This window comes from Oryza sativa, chromosome 1 (genome assembly GCF_034140825.1).
Source record: "Oryza sativa Japonica Group chromosome 1, ASM3414082v1".
In the NCBI taxonomy this organism is placed as follows: Eukaryota; Viridiplantae; Streptophyta; class Magnoliopsida; order Poales; family Poaceae; genus Oryza; species Oryza sativa.
The window spans coordinates 9,555,920-9,582,822 of NC_089035.1; the positions used below are offsets into that span (position 1 = coordinate 9,555,920).

At 40.3% G+C, this 26,903-nt stretch overlaps 1 protein-coding gene across 1 annotated transcript; it reads right to left on the bottom strand.

Annotated features, from left to right (window-relative positions):
• Positions 1-24,746: 24,746 nt before the first annotated feature.
• Positions 24,747-26,421, bottom strand: LOC4325181 (transcription factor CSA-like). The gene is made up of 2 exons (XM_015775626.3): positions 26,020-26,421; positions 24,747-25,938 (listed from the first exon to the last, which is right to left on the bottom strand). The coding sequence occupies exons 1-2, from the start codon at positions 26,267-26,269 to the stop codon at positions 25,172-25,174; spliced, it is 1,017 nt and encodes a 338-aa protein (XP_015631112.1). The 5' UTR covers positions 26,270-26,421; the 3' UTR covers positions 24,747-25,171.
• Positions 26,422-26,903: the final 482 nt, after the last annotated feature.

The window sequence follows — 26,903 nt, forward strand, 5'->3', positions numbered from 1 at the left end:
CGCTGCCGTGCCGTCATGACCAAGTTGGCCACGTCGTCTAGCCAACGTTGGGCTGGAGACTCCGGGTCAGGGACAATGGGCGGGTGACGTAGGAGCGCGCCCGCAGCTTGGAGCGCGCCCTGGGGCGTGCTGCCGTCGCCGTAGACGAGGAGGCGACGCTCCCCATCTCGCCGCCCTTCCCCATCACCCGTGGATGTCGAAGTCGCGGATCCTTCGACCCTCTCGAGTGCCTCCTCCCGCCTAGGACTTTGGCGTGGAGGGGGCGGTGGAGTACGAGCTCGACGGCGTGGGTTCGGCTCCCCGTCGTCACCGCTAACACTCGGAGAGAGGTTGTGCGCCTTTGCTTGTTCGGCCATTGGGCTGAACAGGAAAAGCTTGGCGCACACGAAAGAATGCGAGAGCTTAGAAAAACACACGCAAAGCCCCCTACCTGGCGCGCCAGATGACGGAGCGTGGGGCTCCTCACCGGGAGACCGCGCAGGCCCCCCTTTGCCGGTTCGGCCGGGGGTCCTGGGTGAGATTCTAAGCTCCTAGTCTGTGTGTGGAAGGTTCGCGAGAATGGAAACACACAAGACACGGGCGATGTATACAGGTTCGGGCCGCTGAGAAGCGTAATACCCTACTCCTGTGTTTTTGTGGATCTATGTATGAAGAAGCTACAAAAGAGCTGGAGAACCAGAGAGCTCTTACTCTCTCCCTCTCTGATCGTTCTGGATCCAAAAATCCATCCCCCTTCTAAGTGGGCAAGGTCCTCCTTTTATACCTCAAGGGGATACCACATGCACCATCTCTCTCTTTTTTGTGGGGACTTATCCTATCTTTTCATAAACAGACGGAGACTTGTATGGTTGCCGTCCGAATGACCTTCTGATGGGACAGCCCATACCTACCTCCACTTCCGCCGGAAGCAGGCGCGAGTGGGAACATGGCTGTCTGCTGATGACATGATCAGTGTCAGACCGGTCACAAATCGGTCATTCTTGCCCACCACGCGTCAGTTTATCAATCTGCATGTTCGCCCCTCTTCATACAATGTCTTGCTTGTAATGGTTAGGATGAAGCCTGGTATATATCTGACCGGGACCAACGTGCCATCTCCAGGAGTTAACACGCCGGCTCCGGCTAGGGACGAGTGCTTGGAGGCTCTCATCCTGACGGGATGGGGCGAGGCGTGCGTCAGACCGCCTGTCGCCACCTAACCCACGATCTGATCAGTCTGTGACTGGTCACAGACCGGATAAACGAGCGCGCTGCACTGCGTTACATGCGGCGTGACGCGCTCGTCCAAACCGCAATAAATGTGGTTAGGTATGCCCCGCTATGCTCACCTACCCCATATACGCGGCGCAAAACCCACAAGGGGTCGGGGCGCCTCGGCCCTCGGGGCCGAGACGGGAACGGTCCGACCCCTCGGGGAGACAAAGAGAAGGGCGGCCGTATCACCCTCGGGCCCGACCCCCCCCCCCCCGAGGGGGTTAGGCCACGTGGGTGATCGTGTCTGCCTCAAGTCTCTAAGTCATGATACTCCCGGTCCCATGTCACCGACAATATATTACCAATATCGTTACCGTTTTCGGGTCTACCGTTCCGATTCCGTTTTAAAAAAAATGAAAATGAAAATGTTAGGGGGTTTTCCTGGTTGTTTTCGACTGATTTAGATCTTCTTTGGAACAAAAGAAAAAACAAAGGGAATCTTGAGGATTAACATCGTATAGAAAGTAATATTCCTACTTGGTCGTTTGGAAGGATTGACTTCTACCAAATCCTTTGAGAATATTCTTATGTAACAACTCATTTCATGGGATTTTCGGAGAAAAAATAACGTAAGGTTTGGCATCATGTTTTCTGTAACCTTGATTAGGTTTTCCTATGATTTTCCATTGGTGTTGACAAATGACATTTACTACAAATTGATGTGGATCAGTTTCCTGTAAGATTTAATAAGTCTTGACATCTTATTCCTGTGTCTTTTTTATTCTTGTATTTTTTTTCGAATTTTGTGTTTGAAATAAGCCATGAATCGTCAAGTATCTCAACAATACAATACCTTTTCAAATAAAATTGTTTGGATGCTTTATAGGAAAAAGAAAACAAAGGATCAATTTAGAGAAGAGAAAAACACAAAACAAGATTCCTAAGTGGTTGGACCTCATCTTAGAAACCATTCGAAAATTCTGTGAATAATTGAATTGAGGCAATCCATATGAATTTTATAGGATTTGAGATGAACATTCCTTGGTTACAAAGATACACATATAGGAATTTCATAGGATTCAAATCCTTCAAATATCTTTTTTTTTAAAAAAAAGCATACCCTTCTTTTAAGCTTGTGTAGATCAGCAAAACTGTCACGAAATAAATAAATTTATATACTAGGAATAGCAATTATATATAGACTGATTTATAAGTATCTCAACATTTTTGTTCACCCAAATTCGTTTTTTTTTTCACAGATATGCTTATATGCGTAGACTCGAGTGTGAATAGTACAAGAAAGAGTGGTGACAAAATAAAGAAAAAGGGAAATGGTAAACGGGCCGACGAAAATGCCAGAAAGAAAAAAATGGGCCAGATCAAGTGGTTAATCTCCTATGGATTGCCCAGCTTAATGCCCTGTGCAATAAGTCTACTTTGACTCCCTCAACTCTTGTGCCTGGTTGAATCGCACCCCTCAACTGCAAAACCAGGTATAACCCATCCCCTAACTTTCAAAACCATTGCAAATCGACTCCCTCGGCGGTTTTGTCCTCCATGGCACTTACGTGGCGAGTTGACTTGGTCATCATTCCATATGGCATCGACATAGCGCTTACGTGGCACTAAAATAAAGACAAACCTAAATGGGACCCACATGTCAGTGAGTAAAATGATAAAAATAAATTATTGGGCCCACATGTCAGTTACCTTTCTCCTCCCTCTTTATCCTCATGGCGAGCGAGATGGAGAGAGCTTCATGAGCCTGGCGGCAGTAGGACAGTGGGAGCGGCGGGGCGGTGGGAGCTCGGCGGGAGTGGCAGGAGCGACGGGGCGGCATGACCGTGGGGCAGTGGGGTGGTGGGAGCGGCAAGGCGACGGGAGCTTGACGGAGTGGCGGGACGGCGGGAGCAGAGAGAGAGAGAGGGGTAAGGAAGCCTCGCCGCCTCCTCTCATCCCTCCCCATCGCTGCCTCCCCTCCCACGCCCCTCCTACACCTCCTCATCCCTATCCTTGCCTCCTCATCTGCGCCGCGGCCTCTTCTTCTCCCTCCCCATGGGTGGACGACCCTGGCGGGTGGGGCGTGGTCGGCGGCACATGTCCCCGGCGTCCCGACGGAGATGGACGCAGGTAGGCACGCAGAGTTGGTGGCATAGGATGATGCGGCGCAGGGAGGTGATTTGCCCTAGTTTTCAAAACTGGAGGAGGTGTTATACCTGGTATTTTGGTTGAGGGACTTTGGTTGTGGGACGTGATTCAACCAAGGACAAGAGTTGAGGGACGCAATGTAGACTTATTCTCTGCCCTGTTAAGGGAGAGGAATGTGGCCCATAATACAGTCCAGTTTTCTGATGTCTGTCTAGTTGGGCCCACAAGGCCTGTTTTGCTAACTTATTGGACTTCCTGTAATGCCAGCCCAAGGCCCACGTATGCATGTGATATTTCTTTCTGCTATCCACGGACTGCGATGCATGGATTCAGAAGTTATTTACCTGGCCTAATGAATCGCTGATAAACTTGCAATATTTTTTATCTCTTTGGTTGATAGATTTGTGTCGAACATGGAGGATACCAACCATGCGCCACAAGTATGAAAATCTACCTGTCATTTATCAGACCAGTGTTAAACTACTCAATAATTAATCAAGAGTTATTTTGTGTTACTATAGTTGACTTATCAGCCACAACCAAATTTTAATTTAGAGTTGATTTTAAGTTTTTTTATTGTAGTTTATTTTGCCGCATTGGCATTTATATCATTAAGAATGCACATATAAAGGCCTTACCATAAGTTTTTTTTGGGTTGTTTCATTCATTTTTTTTCACGATTTATCAGTAGAGCAAACGATATGAAGTACATACAGAGGGATAAATATATGAACTAGCTCAATATATAGCTCATAGAATTCTTACTGATTGAAAGCATATAAGCAATTGTGGGCTATAAAATTTAAACTCAAGATACGTCGGCTTAGTTTTTAGAGGTGTTTATAGACGTAGTACATGTGTTCTTAGAGGTAAGTGCACGTGTACTGTAAGTGTCTGCTTAGAAAAACTTATTGAACTTGAAAATTTGAGTTATGCTTAATTTGAATCTCCATCAAGGTCAAATTTTAGCAGTATAGGTCAAATCAGCCAACATCCAATTAATTTTCATTGTGGCATATATTAATTTTCATCCGATTAACTAGTACTTCCTGCGTTCTAAAATATTGTTATCTAAAACTGGGCCAGCTGTGGTCTTTAGCCGGTGTTGTTTTTTTTGGGATTTCTTGAGAGTGTAGCGTGGCTCTGCCCCCTCCCGCTGTTTGGAGTTGCGTTTTTAACCGTCGTAGTAGTTCATAGCTTCAAGTCCCCCACCCTTTTTAGGCATAAGTCAGTCTGGCTGATTGCTTTGTGTAACAGAAACTCTTTTCCTGCTAATATATTGACGTGCAATCCTTTTACGCGTTCGCAAAAAATATTATCTAAAACTGGATGAGACACATACTAATACTACAAATCAAAATTAGTCCCATTTAATATTGGAGTAGGTAGCAACATTTTGGAACAAAGTTAGTCGTAGCTAGCTAGGTTCAAAGTGCATGACCGGAATAGACCGAAACTAGCTAGGTGTAGCATGTGTTAGTACCTCTTATATTTCATATATTACTAGTAGTATATTTTAAGAGAAATAATTTTGATTCGACACGTCCTCTGAATTAATTTCCCTATCTACATACTATTAGTACTAATTTATTTGTACTTCATATAAAGGGGCATGTAGTTCCGTTATCACAAGTCATAACAGAATAAAAGCGACATGTATATATATATGCTCACACACGTCGACAGACATTTTAGCGTGCGACACGCCAAACTTTGCGTCGACACATGGGTGGTCAGAGCTGCCACCATTAATTATTCTTTCCCCTTCATTGCTTTAACTAATTAATTTAAGTACATGGCGCCGTCACATTATGCACATAACTATAATTATAATAATTAAGTAATATGTTGTCCTGTTTCCTTTTCTTAGGTCAAGGATTGCTGCGTTTAACTTGCTTGGCTAGCTAGTTTAGATAGCTCTATAGCTAGTGCTTGCTTCATCAGAGATAGATAAGCTTGTAAATATAATATATATATATATATATATATATATATATATATATATATATATATATATATATATATATATATATATATATATATATACACACACATATACATATGTAGGCAACATATCCTATGCACACAGGCCCTCACGTGTACACACGTGCACACCAACTAAAAAATATCACCAAAAAATCTAGAAAAAATCATACACATACTATCAATTGTATTACACCTAGGGTTAAAATCTTAACGTCAAATTCATTATATTTTAGCCGTAACAAAAAAAACAAAAAATCTGACCGTTTTAAGGTTACAATTTTGTCAGAATTTTATCTTTTTTGTTATTCTCTATGTAGAATGAATTTGAATATGCGACTTTGCACGTAGATGTAATACTATTAAAAGTACATGTATGAATTTTCCTAGAATTTTTTGTGAAAATTTTTAGTTGGTGTACACGGTGTGTACACGCGAGGGCCTGTGTGCATAGGATACGCTATATATATATATATATATATATATATATATATATATATATATATATATATATATATATATAAAGGGAGCAACTATTGATCATATAGGGCTTGTGATTAATATTTATTAATTTAGACATGGAGGTTAGATTGCTTGATAGCTATATGCATGCATGGGTCTCTCTGATGCATGCAAATATATACTAGTATTTATTTGAGCAAACTAAAGTTGTGTATGCGGTGATGCAAACTAGTTTAGCACACTTAGTTTTGTTGATTTTCCATCCAATGCAATCAATGACTTTTTAGGAAGGAGGCTGGTGGCATCTGATGGCGCAAACTCCATTATCTTTCTTTTTAATTACCGTCAGATGATCCTGTCAATTTGTTACTTAACATACTGGCAATTAGTTGGCTTTTGTCACCACTGCACCATGCATGAACTACTGATCACCTTTTTAAGACCAAAAAAAAAAGATCATTCAAGCATATAAAGAGGTCTGATCTGCATGACATGACATATATATGAACATTGCATACATATTTACGTTCGTATATACTCAATCCCTCTGTCCTTTAAAAAATTAATTTAGAAGAAAATGTGATCCCTTATGAGACAATGTACCTGGACATGTTCCTTGAGGGAGTAGATGCTAGAGATGGTTCAGCGATTATGCATTGAAATGCACGCTGTCACTGGATTTGAGTGATTAGCTAGCTAGCCAATCCTCCGTCACTACATGCAGAATAGATATCATAGGATAACTAATTAATCTTTGCATATAGTATATTTATAAAGTCGGTTCATTAGTTCGTATAGCTCCTAGTGATCATAGTGTTCTAATCTTTTCATCAAAAAAATAGGGTTCTAATCTGAAAGGATTGGCAATTAACCAAATTGTCGGAAAGGCTCAACTATTTCGTACGTGGAGCTTGTAATGTGACAACGCAACGGCATCACAAAACCGTACGAGATCATTATATATATGACAGCTATTTAATGGTTTTCTTTATATTCTTAAATTAAATATGCCGGTGTGTTCAATTAGCATGGATCGAGTTACATACGCATCGGTCCATAAAGGAAGAAGTTTTGTTTTAGCTTTATAAAAATGTTAGGGTATTATTGTTAAGAGTTTTAGTGTATTACTCCCTCCGTCCCTTAATATATGAGATTTTGACATTTTGCTTGTACTCTTATTCAAAAGAATTTGGAATTATTATTTATTTTTTTGACTTACTTTATTATCCAAAGTACTTTAAGCACAACTTTTCGTTTTTTATATTTACACAAATTTTTGAATAAGACGAGTGATCAAACAGTGCAAGCAAAAATGTCAAAAATCCCTTATATTAGGGGACGGATGGAGTAATTTTTAAGTACATGAATTGATCGAGTTTAGCTTAGAAAAAAAGTCAAAATGATTTATAATATAAAACAGAGAGAGTACGTATATAATATATTGGATGAATAATGCTACATTGATCTGCAAAAGAATATGCAAATCTTACAGTTCAAGTTTCTTTTCCATCATTACCTGTAATTAAGAGTCTTTTCATGGCCTAAGCTATAATAAGCTAGCACCCCTGTTCTTATATATATGGCATCTTATGTTATGATAATTAAAACTTCTCCTGGTTAAATATTTAACATGTATCGGTTAAGTTTGGCAATATAATGTGTGAATAAAAAAAATGTGCCTCTCTGAATTACAATATCGAGTCTAATTTACATTGATCTTAGCCTAACATGATCTCATCTTCTGCTATTCAGAATAGATCTACGGATCTGCTTGTGAATTTATTAAGCCATGATATTTGGAAGCGGTGGCGCTAGCTTGATCACGAAGTGGTCGCTGGTGTTCTATATGTTGACGTAGCGAAGCACCCTCTGGATGCCAATGACACTAGCTGGGAATAGCCATACGAATCCTAGTGCTTTAGATCGATAAAATGTTAGAGCTCCTCAGATTCAATTACTAACTCCGTGGAAATCCTTTGCTGAGTCCGATGATGCTCACACCAAAATGTACGCTTAGCAACAAACCTTTGTTTTGTGCCATTTCCGTGGAGGCAGCCGATGGGAATTAACGGCTTGTCGAGCGGAGTGCACGACAAATCAGACCCAAGGTAGCAGTCGTCGCGGTATTGTCGCAGCTCCCTGTCGACCTGTATTTTATGTTGTTTGGTTACATCAGAAGGTTGCTTGTTCAGTTAACCCTCCTTATCATAGGGATGGCTCTTTGCTTTCAGTTCTTATCTTTGGATATGTACTGGGGTATATCCCCTAGTTTGATCTGTTCTTGTTTAATAAAGTTGTTTGTGTACATGTTCATAGAAAAAAAGGTTTGAGAGAATTTTGTCGAAGCTTTGGGCAACCCCTTTGCCTCTCTTTTGTTTACGGATTTGCTAAAAAAATTTCGCAAGTATTTTGCTCTCAAAACTTTCATATTTGTTAATCATCAGATTGTATCGAGATTTGTGCATGAGTGAAAAAACTGATAGAAAGAAATTTTCATGCATGTCATACGTAAGATCTTCGTACTAGCTAACCAAACCATAGTTGAATGCAAGTTTTATATAAGTTATATCGTAGGTACAGTATAGTTACAGTGCAGTTATATAATGTAATTATATTTTAATCATAATATAGATATATGTGAAAGTTTTTTACTGAAATAACTTGTGGCAGTTCCCAATAGAATACTGATGTGGCTTGGGGGCTAATTAATTCTATTAGGATTATAGTAGTAGTTTTTACCGATCAGACATAACCTCTCTTAGTTTCCTTGATTAAGAAGAAACAATGGTTTTTATCTCCTCCAATCCATATCGGAGGTGGGCTGATACAATAAACCAACAGTTTTTACCCTGTACAGCACAAACTCCATCGATTTCATAATGTACGTACTCTGCTCCAACTTGTGCCCAAGCTCAGCCTATAGTTCTAATTAATAAAATAAAAAAATAGTGGTAAACGCACATACTGCGCAGTTGTTAAATGATGAATTACAGTTAGATAATCTTCTTAAAAAAACATTAAAAAAGAAGTAGAAAGCAGAAAATTTTACTTGGACTTGAATGGAATAACATTAGTTGGGTCTATTATTAGACTTTTGATGTGCTCTGCCCCTATCTGCATCAGTGCATCGGTTTTTCCTTATAATGACAGACGCTATGAACAAAAGGAATGCAAATTTAATCGAAATGATGCATGTGACACAACTAAAATCAAAGTTTGCCACGATGATCATTGATCGATATGCTTGTTGTTAGCTAGCTTTGTCATCTCCATCATTAGTCCTGTCGCCTAATATTGTAGATACAGTGTCTTAATTTCCGGCAACTTTGGTGGAATTAAGCCAATTAAGTAGGACCCAGAGGTACACATCGAATAAGTCTCTATCTTCCAAGTAACGAGACATGTCTAGTTAAGTCCTAACCTAATATATAGGATATATATCATCGCCTCTTATGGACTTGATGAGATAACCACTACCGTTGTGGGTCATGTGCTTAACACAATAGCTACCTAGCTAGCTTGATCTTTTAGATAACAGAGACGCGATATTTTTGGGCTGTGAGCATAGTATAGATGCAGAGGCAGATGTAATTTCATTACTTAATAAAATATATTCATTAATTAATATCTTATAATTCAGCGTTGAAATACATGCGTTGTTTAAAGTTCATTCCCAATAGCCATGCATGTACCATATAGACTATGAATTATTAAAAGAAAGAGTAAATTTTATAAAATTATATATTTTGACAAAACCATCGCAAAATTATATATTAAAGCCGCCGTGTATCACAAATTACATGTTTAACATTGAATCTACCAAACTACATATTTATATGCTGGTCTAATAAAATTATAAATTTAGCACATAATGTATTACAACACTACAAATTTCATAGGTCCCATTCTTGCGTTATTATATGGATACATGTAACATGTAGCTTTTGACCAAAAAAATATATGTTGTATCTATATTTTTTGCAATATTATACCTTCAATTTATAGTTTTATGATAAATTCACCTAAATGCATTATATTTTTTGATAGCTTTATCGAAACATCATTAGTTTTGTAAAATTTACGCAAAGACGGTGATTTACTGTTCCTTATTAACAATAAGGAGGTGTGCTGCAAGGTACTGCATGCACCTATGTATTACCAAATGTTAACACTAAAATTCGTAGATTGATTTTTATAAATGAACCTCCTAGCTAGTGTACTAATTACCACAAATTAACTAATACTAGCCAAAAAAAAAAGAAACATAGTGTATTTTATCCCTTCAGAGACTGTAAATAACTAAATAAACACTTTGCGAGGTTATGCGACAGAGAGTATATCCGTTATATATTCCGTTGAGTGTAAGGCCAAACAACCCCCACTGTAACAGAAGGATGCTCTTGATTTGAAATAAAAATTAAATGTTTGGTTTGATGTGACTAGTTAGCATGTTTAGTTAACAACCAAACCTCATCTCAATATTATATTAGTGAACAACCAAATCATGATACTATGCCTAAGATCCTTGATGAAGACCCTTTGAATAACATACTAGGAAAAGGCATCAGCAGAAGTCACCTTTGCCGTTAACTAGCTAATCAGCACATAAAGCTTTGTAGCATAACGGAACAAAATGCAAAAGTGGCATATGTCACCCTAACTAAACAACACTTGGAGCTAGGACTAGGGCAGATTAGACCAATTAATTAGTCAGATTCAATTATTTTAATTTAGGCTATCTCCTTAGGTGATCGCTCGAGTACTAGTACATTAGTTAACCATAAACAACTAGGGTTTCTGCCAAACTTTCCCATGACATCTGGTGATCGCACTCATATGGTTATGACCCTTTTTTTTAACCCAAGGGAGATCAGATTCTTGTAGCTGCTTTTTAATATATTTTTTAAATTTGCAGTTTTTGAGTACGTGGAGGTGATTGGATGAATGGGAGTTTTGGTGCGATATGGGGAATGGGGTATTGAGGGGGAAACTCCCTCCTTTTCAATATATAGGTTAATTAGGGGAAGGAGTTGATCAGAGAGGATTCCTCCTTTATACATTACCTAAACAAATCTCAAAAATCGGTTTTTACTTACGATCTAGCCTCCATAATATCTAAACTCTCTATCGATTTTCACCATCTCTGCCTAATAGAAGATTGAGATTAAAAATCACATTCCCATATTAATATCACCATCAAATTCAATGTCCACCTATCGGCTGGGGCACGGCGGTAGCGAAATTAAGGGTACGTTACGCGCACGGGCTTCCCAGCCAACGTATGGTATGGTAGTACTCCTCGCTCTCTGGCATGCAACAACTTATATATGATATACATGCAAGTTGCTTGTGTAACAACCAACGTACCCATGCATCCATTTTGCATGCATCCCCACAAGAAGCAACCTAACAACCTGGCTTCCCCTGCTCCAAAAGTTAGTCATTTTCCACACGCAAAAATGGTATTATGTTTCCTAGCTAGCTATACAAAACTTTTTTTTTAGAATCTACTATACATACATGAAAGTAATATATTTCCTTCAGTTGCCTGAAAATGGTAAAAATAATTCAGTCAAATTTGGATGGCCAGGATATCAATCTTGAAGCAACCCTAGCTTATCCTTTCCTTCTTCCCCCAATTACTGATGCCGCCTTAGTTGCTTCGTCTCTCTCCCGTGACCGATTCCACTACCTCCTCCACTACCACTACTCGAAAAACCATGCTTACAAACCATCAACGGCACCGGCGAGGCCAGCCAGACTGGCCTCCTCCCCCACCTCCCTCTCAACCTCTCCCCCACTCCATTAGATTCGTGGCCGTCAATCCCCGCCTCCTAACCCCACGACCTTCATTGCCCCCCACCACCAACCCCGCTTTGTCTCCATCTCCATAACTTCAATGGCGGTCCCACAACCACGTCGCCCGCTGGTCTAGCCAGCCACTGCCTAAGGTCATCCCTCTAAACCCAAGGAAACCCTCACCTTCCACTCTCCCCAACTCCTCCCCCTCCCCTTTACCGTCATCCTTAAAACATAAATCGTTGGTCAACTATTGATATCGGACCCATATGTCGTAGCTTACTTTGATCTCTGGATGCTCCCCTGGCTCGGGCACACATCACACAAAGATACGGATCGATTATATACATCTTGTACATACATAAGCATCATGCATGCAGTGTACGCGGCCGGTCGGCCTGATCGATATCGTACATCATGATCTGCTTGTGAGACGTACTACGCCCTCAAATTGCAATCGCTTTCTGTTACTTTCTCGATTCTTTCGTCCTAAAATAATATTATTTTGGATCCTTATGTATGACTTTTACAAAATAATTTATTTGTGAGTAGTCATTGTATTGGAGTTTGTAAATGTAGTGGATAAATGTATAGGGAGTTTATAAAGAGATAGATAATTATATTGGGATTTGATAAAATAAAGATCTTCTAGTCTTTTACTTGATTTGATAAATGTATAGGGAGTAGGACGGATGGAGTATATCCTTGATTTGCTTGGCCACCTAGTAGCAAGCTATAGCTTGCCAAACATTAATTAGACCCCTTTTTTTTCATCAATTCGTCGATTGGAATTTTAATTTGTTTCTGTACTGTTGCATGCACTTGTGAATTGATTTCTGACCCATCGTCTGAAGAGTACTATATATATACTGCATGCGGTTCTGTAATTGCGAGCAGTACTGTTTCAATTAGATAAAAGTTCCAGTCTTTTGACTTGTCGAAATGGACGGCCGGACACAGTCTGACGGAGTACTTTGGCTGACTTAGATTAATAATAATGTACTCAGAGTACATTACACTATTGGCCTTAATTACTACTCCTACTTCAATTGGGATTGGGATTGTAAAATCAAAGGTGTTTTTATTATTATTCTGTGATGAACAATTGGCATCGGAGATTATTGGTTTTGTTATTTGGAATTTATTCACGAAGTGGTTTTGGAGATGATTGGATTTACAGGTGAATCACAGGTACTGTCATTTTATGTGGCCCGTTAGACCGGGCTCTGGTAGCCGGTCAGACCGATAGTATATGCGCGGTCAGACCGGCGCAGCCCGCGGTCTGACCGGCCGACGCTGTGTCGGTTTCGGTTTCGGGTTGTTTGTTTGGATATCCATGATTATTTCATGATTATGACTTCTAGATGGATACTATACGTATGTAATACTATTGTTTGCTACTAATGAGTCAAGTTGGAGATAGCTTGGTCTCGGAATATGGTTTCTTTGTTTGTAATTCCATGTGTAGATGACTCGATGTCTCGGGAGAGTATTTGCGGTGATGGACCAAGAGTCGGCTTGGTGATAAGACGACGTCCGTGGTGGTCAGAGATCATGCGGGATACTTAAGTTAGAGTTGATGCACGTGGTTGATGGAGATTCCATATGGCATACGATGGAGTTATTATGTGCGTATGGGATGCGGAGTCGAATTTGGAAGGAGTCCAAATTTGGTACGATTGGTTATGTAAAGTTTCTTTCTTGTACTAGAGGGTTTCCTAAGGTGTTTAGGACTCCTAGCATGAGTTTGGTTCGTGGCTTTAGGCTGCCTACCCGGGTATAAATAGAGGGGGAGCGTGAGGCTTCCCGGTATCGCTTTTGAGAGCAATTGAGTTGAGTTTTTAGTTAGGGTTTCGAGTTTAGTCGAAATTTTTGTAAGGAGTGCTGTTGATGCACTTTGTAAACACAGAGAGAAGTAATAAAGTCGTCATCTACTTTAAGAGTTCTTCGATTTGTGTTTCACCGGGTTTCGGCGGTCCAACCGGCGACTTACCGGCGGTTAGACCGGCGGCATCGCGGCGGTCCAACCGGCGGGAGCACGACGGTCAGACCGGCGTCGGCGACAGGCGCGGCAGGCGACATCGGCGGTCAGACGATCTATACCGGTCAGACCGGCGGCATCCACTCGGTCCGACCTGCAGATCAATCTCGGTCAGACCGATCTCCGTCGAATTCGAGGGTAACTTGTATTTCCGCTAAAAGTTTTCGGTTTTTAGGTATACCAACCATTCACCCCCCCCCCCTCCTCTGGTTGGCTTAGTTCTTGCTATTCGATCCTACAGGGATCCCATGCAGTTTGAATAGGGACTGCAAGTTTAACAGTCTTAGGTCTTCACAACCATCAGATCAAAGATTTCAATGGCTAGGATTTAGTAGCAGGACTGTTTGTTATCACTTGCTACAGTGTGCGCTACAGGATTCGTCTGCTACAGTAATCTGATGAACAGTACTTCTGTGTGATCTGAGCTCTTATTATTTGATCCAACAATGGTTGTATGACTGCTAAAGTTGCAGTCATACTAACAACTGCAGGTGATCTCAATTCCTTCAATTGAAGCCCATCCATGCATCCATATCCTTCCATTTTTCACTGAAGTTTCTGGTTTGTACAGCACATGTAGCAAACATACACAGGACACAAACAGTGTGTACAGCAGTACAGGTTCCAAATCAATTAACCAGCAGTCAAGAGCTATATATATACTACCTCTGTCTCGTAAAAAAGACAAACCATGGGTTTTCGTGTCCAACATTTGACTGTCCGTCTTATATGAATTTTTTTATAATTAGTATTTTTATTATTGTTAGATGATAAAACATGATTAATATTTTATGCGTGACTTGTCTTTTAAATTTTTTTCATAATTTTTCAAATAAGACAGACGGTCAAACGTTGGACACGGAAACCCAGGGTTTGTTTTTTTGGGACGGAGGGAGTATATATAATCCGTAGGTTTGATACTCTATTTAGAGCAGGTACAATAGCAGCCTATAAGCCAGCTATAAACATATTTTAAAGAGATAAAGGAAGAGAGAGAAGAGCAGCATGCTATAGATCTGTAGCCAGCTGCAGCACGGGCTTCAAGATGTAATGTGTGTATGACAGGTGGGATCAGATATTACTAGTATAGTAAGCAACTATTATATGAATTGGCTATTACATTGGCTATAGAAGATTTGAAGTTAATAGTGGGCTATACTATTAAACTTGCTCTTATGCCCACACGTTTACTGCTATACATTCACACGTGTGTGTGTCTGTATTACATGTGCCACGAATCATGTGCACACGGTCACACACAGATATCGATCAGAACGAACGAGAGAAGGGAAAGCGATCGTGCGATGATAAAAATCACTGCAAGATCAGATCAGTTTTGATATGTGGAAGTTGATGTAAAATAAAGCTGTTTTGGTTTGTGGTACACCACGCACACTGCATCAGCCGTACACAGTACTTCTGCATTATGGCTAGCTGTCCCTGTGCTGCTATGGCTCACATGAATGTGACTCAGAATCTCTCACATTTACTGCACGCACGCACGAATGCATGCATGCCAAACCCTGCAAGGACACACGTACCACACAGCTGCCGGCTTCAACGACGAGCCGACAACAAAAATTACCGCTGTCCTATATATATACTTATTATTTAATTATTAACTAACTAATATGCTAGTTAACATGAAATAATTCAGTTAGAATTGAATAATTTACCCGGATCCTATATATAACCCCGGGAAGAAGAACATACATACGAACGCTACTGCACCCCGGGACATACACAAATTAACACTACAGTACTATCACATCTATAGTATTGCTAGCTACCAATGCAATGTAGGGTTCACAGATGTACTACATATATGATAGTGTAGTGGTAGGGGGGTTTGGTTTTAACCCCAAAATTATGTATTCAGTTCTCAACATGCTCACTATTTCTGTAAATTATCTAATAACCAAGTTTCTCCTTGGTTGTCCTCATTATTTTCGTGCAATACAACCTTCATAAAGGGAAGGACGATAAATAAATTGAGCTGCACATAGCCATATACATATGACTCATGCGTTTGTTTGGCAGCAACATTCATGCAACAAACGTACGCTGGCGAAAAGTACGTACCGCTCCCTCAGTAAACTTGAATCATGCATAAAAGTTAACTTATTTTAGAATAGACAGAGGGAGTAATATAATAAATTTAACTCTATCTTCTTACCTCTCTTGGTTTGTAAATTGATCGATTTTATTCCTTTAATACTCTTACCTACTATCGACCTGCTCCCTCTGTTTTAAATAAATCAACTTTTTATCTTGATTCTGGAATAGCCTATATTCAAATTCGTATATAAAAGATAATTTATATTGGGCCAAAGAGAGTATTAATGATGATACTTTGTTCTTTTTTTCATTCACCTTGTTTTGAACACACCCTAGACTAAAACTGAAGTTATTTTGATATAGAGGGAATACTTTAGTTCTGAACACAGGGATATACTCCCTTCATCTACAAATATAGAGATTTTAAGTTTAAAATTTATCTATAAAATATAAGTAATTTTGGAGTACTAATTTTTTAGTCAATCCATCCAACTACTATATTTATTGCTTAGGTGGCTTCGTGTATCTCATTAGCAGGTGTTTGCTTAGGTGGCTTCGTGTATCTCATTAGCAGGTGTGTGTATAGTTGATAGGTCTAGCATGCGTGTAGAGGTGTGTGTGGAGTGTGTGTGTGGTGGAGTGCGTTTGTACGTATGTTCAGATACTATATCTTGTACTCAAAGTGAAGAGCTCTAAAAAAAACTACTATATTTATTGCTAGTTGCATTGTTATACGTGATCTTTCTTAATAAGTAAACCTTAGGGACATCAAAACAACTAACCTTAAATTCTGCTAAATAATCTACTACTCCTTTAATCCCCAAATGTAAACACCTAGTACTATCAAATTAGATATTTCATAGTATTACGAATCTAAACATATGATTCCTGTCCACATTTTGTATAATTATAAAATGTCTAATCGATCTCGTAGTAGATTTTAAATTTTGGAACAGTGAGTAGAATCCAGATGAAATAAGCTCATAGATCACTCTTGGAGTTTGGAGAAGGTATAGACTCATCCTTAGCTTTGTCAGTGTCAGCTATATGCAAAGACACTTGGCCATCAGGGCCGTGCATGCATGCACGCCTGTCATTTTCCCAGCTTATTTTCTGCCAAGTCACCAGTTGACAGCTAGCTATCTTTAGCTAGCAAGAGCCATATATCTTCCAGCATGGTACAGGTGACCGAGTGAGTGAGAGTGAAGTGAACAACATCCGTGGCACAGTGTAGTGACCGTGAACAGTGGTTTTTTTCTCACTATTCACTGCATGACTCTGCGTATGGTACACTTTGCAACCAATAGTTACTACTCCTACTACATGTTATTTGATGTTAAGCTATAGCTACAGAGAGGCAGCATCCAGCAAGCAGGTTAGGTAGAGATAGATACTCCCTCCGTCCCACGATATAAGGGATTTTTAGTTTTTGCTTACAACTTTTGACCACTCGTATTATTTAATTTTTTTTTGCAAATATAAAAACCGAAAAGTTATGCTTAAAGTACTGTAGATAATAAATTAAGTCATAAATAAAATAATTAATAATTTTAAAAAAATTTGAATAAGACGAGTGGTCAAACGTTGCAAGTAAAAACTCAAAATCTCTTATATTATGGGACAGAGGGAGTAGTACAGTAGATAGCTAGCTAGGGTTGTGTGGTGTATGTGTAGACGTGTGGTGCATGCCATGGCGCCTAATTAGGTTGCGACACATCTAGCAGTGGCTTTTTCTTTCATTGATGCCAAATGTGAGCATGGATGGTCAGTTGGTGGAGGAGAATCTTGAGAATGCTAGCTAGGAGTAACCTTTAGCAGTTTAGCTATAGAGCTCTTGGAATACCCCTATCTTTCTGGCTTTAATGCATGGCTAGCTTTGCATAGAGATATGCTTGCATTTGGGTCTACTAGTTTGGATGTGCTCTCGATCGTTACCATAAAAGGCCCCATCTAGACAACCCTCAAGTAGGTCTATTGATACCCTCCTATAATATTTTATAAGAGATAGTATTAAACATTATTGAAAAAATAGTAACAGAAAAGAAAACTTATCAAAAACAATCACTAGTAACATTGAATCTCGACAAGGTTTCCTAAAATAAACCATCTATAGAAATATATTACTCCCTCTATTTTATAATATAAGTCACAACCATTTTTCTTAGATATTCTATAATATAAGGCGTGTATGCAAGCATGCAATTAATTATGACATCTTCTCTATTAAATTATTACTTTTTTTTAAATCATCCACTCTCATGTTATCTAATCACATTGGATGTATGCATTATAGTATTTATTAGGATGATTCAAACTACAATATAATAATAATTATTTCTTGGTCTTTGGGTTAAGGGTGGTTGTGCCTTATATATATTTTAGAATGGATGGAGTATTGATAACAATCAGTTTATGTCACTTTGGACATTGATGATGTTTTCTGTAGTAGTGACTCTCTTCATGCATGCAAACCAAGGGTCCCTCTCCACTCAACTAAGAAAAAAAAACCAATGAAAACTAAAAATGCTACTATTGCCTCACAATTATATTGAGCTATAGCCTAGCTCATGTCAGCAACGCACGCTTTCTGTTTTCCAAACAAAGAAGAACCGGGGCCAACCAACCACTAGCTATAGCTAAGTTACCATGCCGTGTGACAAGACCACATAGAAGAGAATCCGATGCAAAGTGCATGCATGGATTGATAGATGAACGCAACAAACACGCACACACACACGCATCACACTCTGTTTGTTGCTGCTTGGGGTGGTAGTACGGTTTTGTGCTTGTTTTGGCTCCCCACCCGGGGTGAGAGATTTGTATCAAACCCAACTAACCAATAATCCATCCATCCATATATCGTTTTGGTTTTCTCTGAAACGTAGGATTGAAAAAATAGAGGCATAGAATTTTGATAGAAATTAAAGTATAAAATAGAGAATAGTAAAACATATAGAAAAAAATATACAGGAATGACCATTTAATTAGACCGTAGGAATTGGATGAGAGAGATAAACTCATAGAAAGCTTTACATGAGATTGAACCTCATGTTAAAAATCCTCCAAAACCTATATATATTAAGACATTAGAAATTAAGTGGTTTTACAGTTCTTAAGGAGGTATGGTCGTATGGAAGGTCGTCGTACCATATTTCTTATTGTAAAATCTAGTATCTCTTGATACCTTCAGTAATAGAAGGTACGAAAATTATACTAAAAATATAGTATCTTTTGGTACCTATCAAGAATTAAAAAAAATTATATAGGAAAAAAATGCAATCCTTTGTTGCAAATAGTTATATTGGAGATTTTTTTTTCTCAAATCAAAAGGGACCTTCAGGACATGAAGGGATCGAATCCTCATCCTTCTGTTTCTTCTCCCCCATCACACACACACACACGCAAGGATGGTTTGTTAATTTGTTTGTTTGGTTTGTTGTTGTTGCTTCCCAGGAGGAGGAATTGTTGCAAGCAGCAAGGCCGGCCGTTGTGTGGATCGCGTGACATGGGGGAGGACGATACGCCTGCGTCATGCCCATCCATGCGTCCATCCGGACGACAGCTAACAAGCCTATACGGAGCCAAAACGGCATATTTACAAACGAAAAATAATTTATAAATAAAACTTTTATATGCGTGTTTTTAGCGATATAAAAGCAAAAGCTGAAAAATAAACTTCGATGAAAAAACCTTAAAATCAACTCCAAATTTAAGATTGAAAATTTAAATTTTGGCTGATAAGTATAAGAAAAAAAAATAAGACCCTTAGTTAGTTCTTCATCCCATAATAAGTTTATTATTATATTTTTACCTCTTTCTGTTTATCTCAAAATAAATTTATATATTTTTAAACAATTATTGTATCGGGGTTTATTAAAGTAGAGGATATATATAGGGAAAGCAGATGAAGAGAGAAATTAATAATTACATTTAGATTTGATAAAATTAGAGTATATAGCTTTTTTTAGTTTTGTATTAATATTACTCTCTCCATTCTAAATTGATCTACATATTTCATAGGTACAGCAAGACCAAGAAAAGCTAATAACTCTCTCATACTATATTTACTCTAGCAACAAACTCGATGCATGCACCATCCCCACTATCTCCTAGCCAATAGCAAATCAAGATATTGCATGTGGGTTATAAATACTTGTGTGCATGGATGCATGCATCAATGTCCATTTACTCAAATGCACAAATAACGAATAGACTTAATGAATGAACACAAATATGTAGATCATTTAGAAATAACCTCAAAAAAAAACTATATGTAGATCAATTTGGAATGGAGGGAGTAATATGTAGTGTCATATGTATATGTGGGACGAGTGAAAAATAAGCTTATTTTGGAAACGGAGGTAGTAGCTAGTTAGCTGCTCCCCTCTCCCCCACACAGCCTGGCTGCCTCGCATTTGCTGGCATGCATCTCGCTCCCCGGGCGCCATACGCGTGAGGATCCGATCCCCTAACCGTCGACGATGTCATTGTTATTGTTCTAATTGTTTCCTTGTCACGTACACGCACGGTACGTTGTTCTTGTTGTTCCCTGCAAGCAGCAACGACGAACACGGCTGTTAGGGTTTTTAGGGAATGGGCCAATATAATTAATATCTTCATTTCTAGATATAATCATCGGTGTACATATAATATATAAGTATTTCTGATACACAAATTTTTATTGCATGGGGATGGAAAGCATTTTCAACCGATGAAGTGCTTAGGAGGGGAATCCATATGTAATTCAAAATGTGATCACTGATGTGATTATTGGAAGGGAATATATCCCCTTAATCTTTGCTAAATAACGTACGTACAGATATTTATATTTATGAACGGAGGGATAGAGCATATCTTTGATACTACAATTTGACTTTTGTTTTGTGTTTGAGCTTTTTACAATAATGGAGAAGGTACAAACTTACTTGGCGTAAATTCGGTTTTCTCAATTTTCTAACATTTAATTTATTCATTCGAACCTCAGATAGTTGTCATAAATTTAGTTTCATCCATCGTCCACACTCACCTTAAAACAATTAGGTTGATTAACTTCAATCCTAGGTCTATTATCAATTGATTACTACAAATTAAGTTCGTTGAAGCACAGCATCGCGCCACGAATTGAGTGATTGATATAAACCCGATCAATGCATGCAAACATATGAAAACAACCTATGACAATTATTCTTTTTCTTAACCAACCCTCTCTTGATCACCATAATCCTCATCCGGTCATAATATTAATTAATCCATGAATTGATCAGCACAACACGCGTCACCAACTGCTAACTAACTCGTTGCGTACGTGTGGATTAGACCTTGTCGTATATATATACCAGAATAGATAGAAATGATGCTTCAATTCCATCATTTCAACTGCCAAAATATGCCTGTGCTTTGCATAATATATAGTACTTGAAGAATTGCAGGTGCCGACGATTAATTCAAGTCAACCAAATCTTTCAACAACTACCATGAAATGGACTGATCGATCATGTTGAGAAACCTAGAAAACGTTAACTATGCTTGGGATTAATTAAATCTCAATCTTTTAATTTTTTTAATCCTGTGCGTGTGCTTTGAAGAGAGAATATCTGTACTTTGAATGGAATTAATTAACAATGTTTGCATATGTCGAATGACTCATCAGCTGCCGTATAGCAACAAAGTAGCAGCACACTTGTTGCTACATGCGTTCCATGTGACAGTTCCCAACTACCTCGATAGAATATAAATTGCAAGATTCTTCTGTCAGCTTTTAAAACTACTTATATATATTAACCTTAGATTAATTAATCAAAGTTGAGCCAGTCCACAACTGAAATAACCACTTTCGGGGAAACCCCCAAGCTACCCTCTCTTCATTTCATTACGGCGGAAAAAAATACATATACTGGTTATAGCGTAAATTTCATGGACAATTAACCTAAAAATACATATCAGTATCACTGTCGATTATCTCCTTAAAAAAACGAGATTTGAATAGAGAAACATCCATCCAAACATTTTTTTTCAGAAGAAATTGTGAGCGTAGTGGGAATTGAACACAGTACCTTTAAGATTAAAATTGTACATCCCTTGTCAATGCACTATCAAGTGCATCTCCTATCGATTGTCTGCTACCGACGAACCAAAGCAAATATATAAACCATATATGTAACTATCACCGATCTAGCAGAGAAAATCGATCAAATGACATGGCAGCTAGCCAAAGCCCAAATGGTAGTACAAATTTATTGCAAGCTGAGAGAAGAGATCAAACGAGGCGATGTCAGCACTGCCAAGTTGTCCACGCGTGCATACATCGAAACATCATAGTCCACAGCTAATTTCCGTCGTCGGTGCACTCTGCACGGGGAGGTGGACGCATTGCTCCAAAAAAAAATTTAAAATTTCCTGACATTGACGTCACATTTTTAACCTGTTGTAATCTCTCTTGTTTTTGTTTTTCCTTGTAGCAAGAAACAAGGTAAAAGATTTGCATTAGGTAAGGAGATATTCCTTGTGTGGAGAGGCATCCATTTGTATGATTTTATTCGTTTGTTGAAGATTGAAATTTTTGTTACACCAAAGAGAGAATGTTGAAATTTGGAGGGGGTGAAACAAGATTTTATTTTTTTTTTACTTCTTTAACTAATGTGCAGTGATTCATGCAATATTTGGACATGTGATTTTTAGGTGCATGTGCCAAAATTGTAGTGGAAGCTTGATTAGATAGTAGTTAAATGTTAGTGGTGCCATGAAGTGCTAATGCGATTAATTAATTGAGATTGACTGGTTAAAAACATCTATCGGGTTGTCACCGTTATACTCTCTAAATGCAAATTATTTTAGCGTTCGCAACTTTTTACTAAATTTAAGTTAGGTTAGCTACCGTTTTCTTCTTTGATTCTATAAACATGAGTCCTTTAGCCAAAAAACATAAACTTTTGTTGCTATATAACCAATTTTGTCTTAGTTGGACATTTGTATAGTCACTTTTTTACCCTTCCGTTTCTGTTTGTCTTATCCAAATAAATATTAACCCCACCCCATCCCCCTTCCCAAATATATGACTGTTTTTTTCTAATATAACTAAACAAGAAGAGCAACATATTATTAGAAGCAATTGGTTAAGTAGGGTTTCTCTTACTGTTTCAGGAGGGGGTCATCGCTAGCCAGTGATGTCACGGTTATAATGGTAACCACATAAATTAAAACGGAGAGGTTACCGATAAAAATCGAGAGGGTTACAGTGTAACCAAAGAGGTAACCTCACGATATTGCAAGTCCTGTAATAACTGGCTGTAGCCTAACTTGATTACAACAACTGGTTACAGTAATCAAGAGCTGTGTTATTCAAAAGGGTCATAATTTCCTACTATGTAATTATAAGTTCTCTGCAGGATTTTATTCCAGAACCTATTTGTAGCCTTTTTCTCTTAACAACTTGATGTCTTTCTTATCAGAAAGATAAACCTCCAGGCACCTATTTAACTCACGTAAGCAAAACTATAAAAAAAAGTTAAAGCAAAAGCAGAGGCTACTCTGTTCCAAGCAGCACACATATAGCATGGCATAACTCCTGATGCCAGAATGATGCCTACCCTATTTAACCAAACAAACAAAAATCAGTACAACTACTGTGTCCGATGAAACAAGCAAGCCCTAACTAATTATAGTTCTGTTTTAAGCTCTAATAATTCTTCTCTTCAGGTAAACACCTTTGTAGTACTCACTCCGTCCCAAAATATAAGGGATTTTGGTTGGATGTGATACATTTTAGTACTATAAATCTGGATAAGCTTCATGTCCAGATTCATAGTATTAGGATATGTTACATTCCACCTAAATCTGTAGGACGGTGGGAGTTCTATTGTTGAAAAACAGAGTACAGGTAGGTGAAAACATCATAAATCAGGATATGAATGAAACATTTACATGCTGTTAGTTTTGCTGACAGTAACCATCTTTGACATGGCCGTTGAATATGACCCAGTTCATCAGATTAATCCCAATCGGACAAAACGGATTTAATTACTGTTCTACACACATAGTAAGTTCAGTTAACAGAAAAACCCAAACTTATCTTCAGATCAGTCATATGCAGAGTCAGCTAACTCAGGCATAATAAAAACTGGGGCCTGTTACCTTGGACCCTGACCCAGTCCCCAACTTACTCGCTGATTGAACTTGAACACGACTAACTCAAGCAGACCATCAGGCTGCTAATCTGAATCTATCAGCAGCCCAATTTTCAGGATTAACATATGTTCACATATGCTGACACATTCTGTAGATTCTCAACAGCAAGCACTCCAGTCAAACTGGACCAGTTTATTTTGTTTTTCCTACATCTGATGAAACTGATCAATGCGAGCCTGCAGCACGGTCGCTTCTTGGCAATCCCTGCTGCTGTTCATTCAGATTCAGACAATGGTTTACTACTGCATATCACGACCAGTGACCACTGAGCAAGGAGTAGCTCTGAACATTTTTTTGCTACAGAGAATGGTCGGCGAAGGAGACCCCAAATGCAGCAAATCAAGCTGGAATAGTAACAAACATCGTCATCATCATCAACATCATCAGAGCTCGCACAAACACACACACACACACAAAAAAAGTTCAGTGACTTAACTAACCTGGAGCAAAAGCAGCAAAGCAAAGTCGCGGCGTTTCGCAACAGCAGTTTCGTTTGATAGTAGCTTGGAAGAGGACAAGATAAACCATCATAGAGAGATAGAGATGTGAAAAGAAAAAAATTGATTGCTTCTTTTTTTTTGTTTTTTTTTTCTTCATGGGTTTCTTCTTGTGGCTATCAAGAGAAGGTTTAAGGAGAGAGGAAAATGACATATCTTGTTTTTAGGTGACTAAATGACCAATCTTCCTAGGTAGATAGATGGACGATGAACATGACATGAGCCGATTCGATGCCAAAACAAGAGCTATTCTTGTTGATGATCACTGCAACAAGAGAGATCGATCGATTTCAAGAACAGAGCAATGAAAATTTTTCTTCTTTTCTCTTTGGCGTCATGGACAATGAACACAAAGAGAGAGACAATGCGGCAATGCTTGATGTTGCTGATCCATCTGCGAGAGCAATGGATTAATTTGTTCTTCTTCTTCTTCTACTTGTTCATACAGAGGAGAGAGATAAAAAAAAGAAATCGATGAACAGAGGAGGCATGGCATGGCATGGAAGCTTGTTGATTTCCAAACGCACACACCATTACTAGTTTACTAGTACTACATCTTCTTCTTATTGTTCTTCATCTGAATAATCTAAGCTAGCTTGCAGCAGCAGCAGCAGCAGAAAAAACTTGTTTGGTTGAGAACGCCATTGATGAGCTTCGAGCACGTCTTGTTCCTCCTCCTCCTCCTCGTCCTAGTCTTGTTCTTGGCTAACTCTAACCTTAGCTTGGTTTTGATCGCTTGATCTTGGCTGCTTCCTTCCTTCCTTCCTTCCTGTACACCACCACCACCGGAGGACGTCGCCGGTAATCATGTCGCGCCGACGCCGAGGAAGTCGAAGAAGGGGATGGTGTGGCTGTCGGTGGTGGCTTGGGCGCCGCCGCGCTGGTCGACGGCGCCGGGGGGCTCGCCGCGGCCCGCCGGGGCGGAGAAGGCGGAGCGCGCGCTCGGCGCGAACGTGGACGCCGCCGCGGGAGCCATGGCGTGCGGGGCGGCGGCGAAGTCGTAGCCTGCACCGGGGAAGAACGCCACCGTGTCAGCCGCCGCCGCGACGCGAGGCGCGCGGCACGCGGCGGTGGAAGAGGAAGAGGCGCGCGGCGTGCTCTGGTAGAAGCAGCAGGGGATGTTCGCCGCCGCGGCGGCGGCGGCGGCGGCCGCGGCGCTGCCGGAGCTGAGGGAGAGGTCGGTGGTGCAGGTGGAGGCCGACTCGTCGGACTCGGCGGCGCCGCTGTACCCGCTGTACTGCTGCGAGTACCGGTGGTGGTGGTGGTGGAGCGCGACGACGGGCTGCGGCGGCGGCGGCGGCGCGGGGGCGGGGGCGGGGGAGGCGGAGGAGGAGGAAGGCTTGCGGCGGCGGAAGGCGCCGGACTGCTCGCGGTGGCGGCGCGCCATGAGGACGTGCCAGTGGTTCTTGACGGCGTTGTCGGTGCGGCCGGGGAAGAGGCGGGCGATGAGCGCCCACTTGTTGCCGTACGCCCGGTGCGCCGCCATGAGCCGCTCCTCCTCCTCCTCCGTGAACGCCCTCCGGTTAATCCTCGGGTCCAGCTGGTTGAACCACCTCAGCCTGCAGCTCTTCCCTGCCATGCCATCCCATCACAAACACCTTCAATGCGCGTCGTTCTTGGGCATTGCACCCACCGCCATGGAGGAGCTCTTACCTGATCTGCCGTCGAGCTTCTCGGCGATGAGGTTCCAGTTCTGGGGGCCGTACTGCGCGACGAGGTCCTTGAGCTTGGCGTCCTCCGCCGGCCGCCAGTGTCCCCTCGCGCAAAGCTTCCCCTGAACTCCTCCGCCATGGCCACCCTCCTCCGTCTCCTCCACCACCTCGTCCTCCTCCTCACCCACCGCCGCCGTCGCAGGCGGCGGCGGCGGATGGCCGAAGAAGCCACCCATCATCTCGTGAGCCATCCTCTCTGATCCACAGCAAGCTTCAAGAAATGCTGGAATGGATGGATGGATGGAGACCGACCTCGCGGTGGCCTATATAAGAGAAGAGAAGAGGAGAGGAGATGCAAGGAAAGAGACAGCTATAGCTTTGTTGGTGTTGTTGCTTCTGCAGCGAACGGCAAAATGGGGTAGGGGGGGCTAATATAGGAATAAGAGAGGAGAGGGGGGCTTTGGCTTCGACTCTCCCAACCAACAAAAACAAAACAGAAATGCATAAATGCCACAGGCCTCCTTAAAAGAAAAGTAGAGTTTTTTTTATTGTTGAAAGAAAAAACAATCTTTGTGTATATCTCTATTTATGTCTATCTGTATTGTGCTTATCTCTCTCTCTCTGAACTGAATTGTTTTGGTTTGGTTAGGGTGGTTCTTCTTTTTTATCTTCATGTGAGAGGATTTGGTTTTTGTGTGGGGAGGGGTTTCACTTACTTTGAGGACGATGGCAAAAGGGTTGGAAAAGAGAGATGGTGTTGTTCCTGTCTTGTGTTCTTTTCATTTCTATCTCTGTTCTTCTCTTGGGGTGTTTTTATGAATCTTTTTTTTTTTTTGGGTTTCAGAGGCCGCTCGTGTGGGTTTGGGACTCCAACCCAACCACTAT

What these genes read in the sequence shown, in the direction of transcription:
- LOC4325181 (XM_015775626.3), bottom strand. Translation starts at nt 26,269, where the DNA reads ATGGCTCACGAGATGATGGGTGGCTTCTTCGGCCATCCGCCGCCGCCG. An exon ending in GAAGCTCGACGGCAGATCAG is followed by an intron (nt 25,939 to 26,019) that starts GTAAGAGCTCCT and finishes ATGGCATGGCAG; the next exon opens with GGAAGAGCTGCAGGCTGAGG.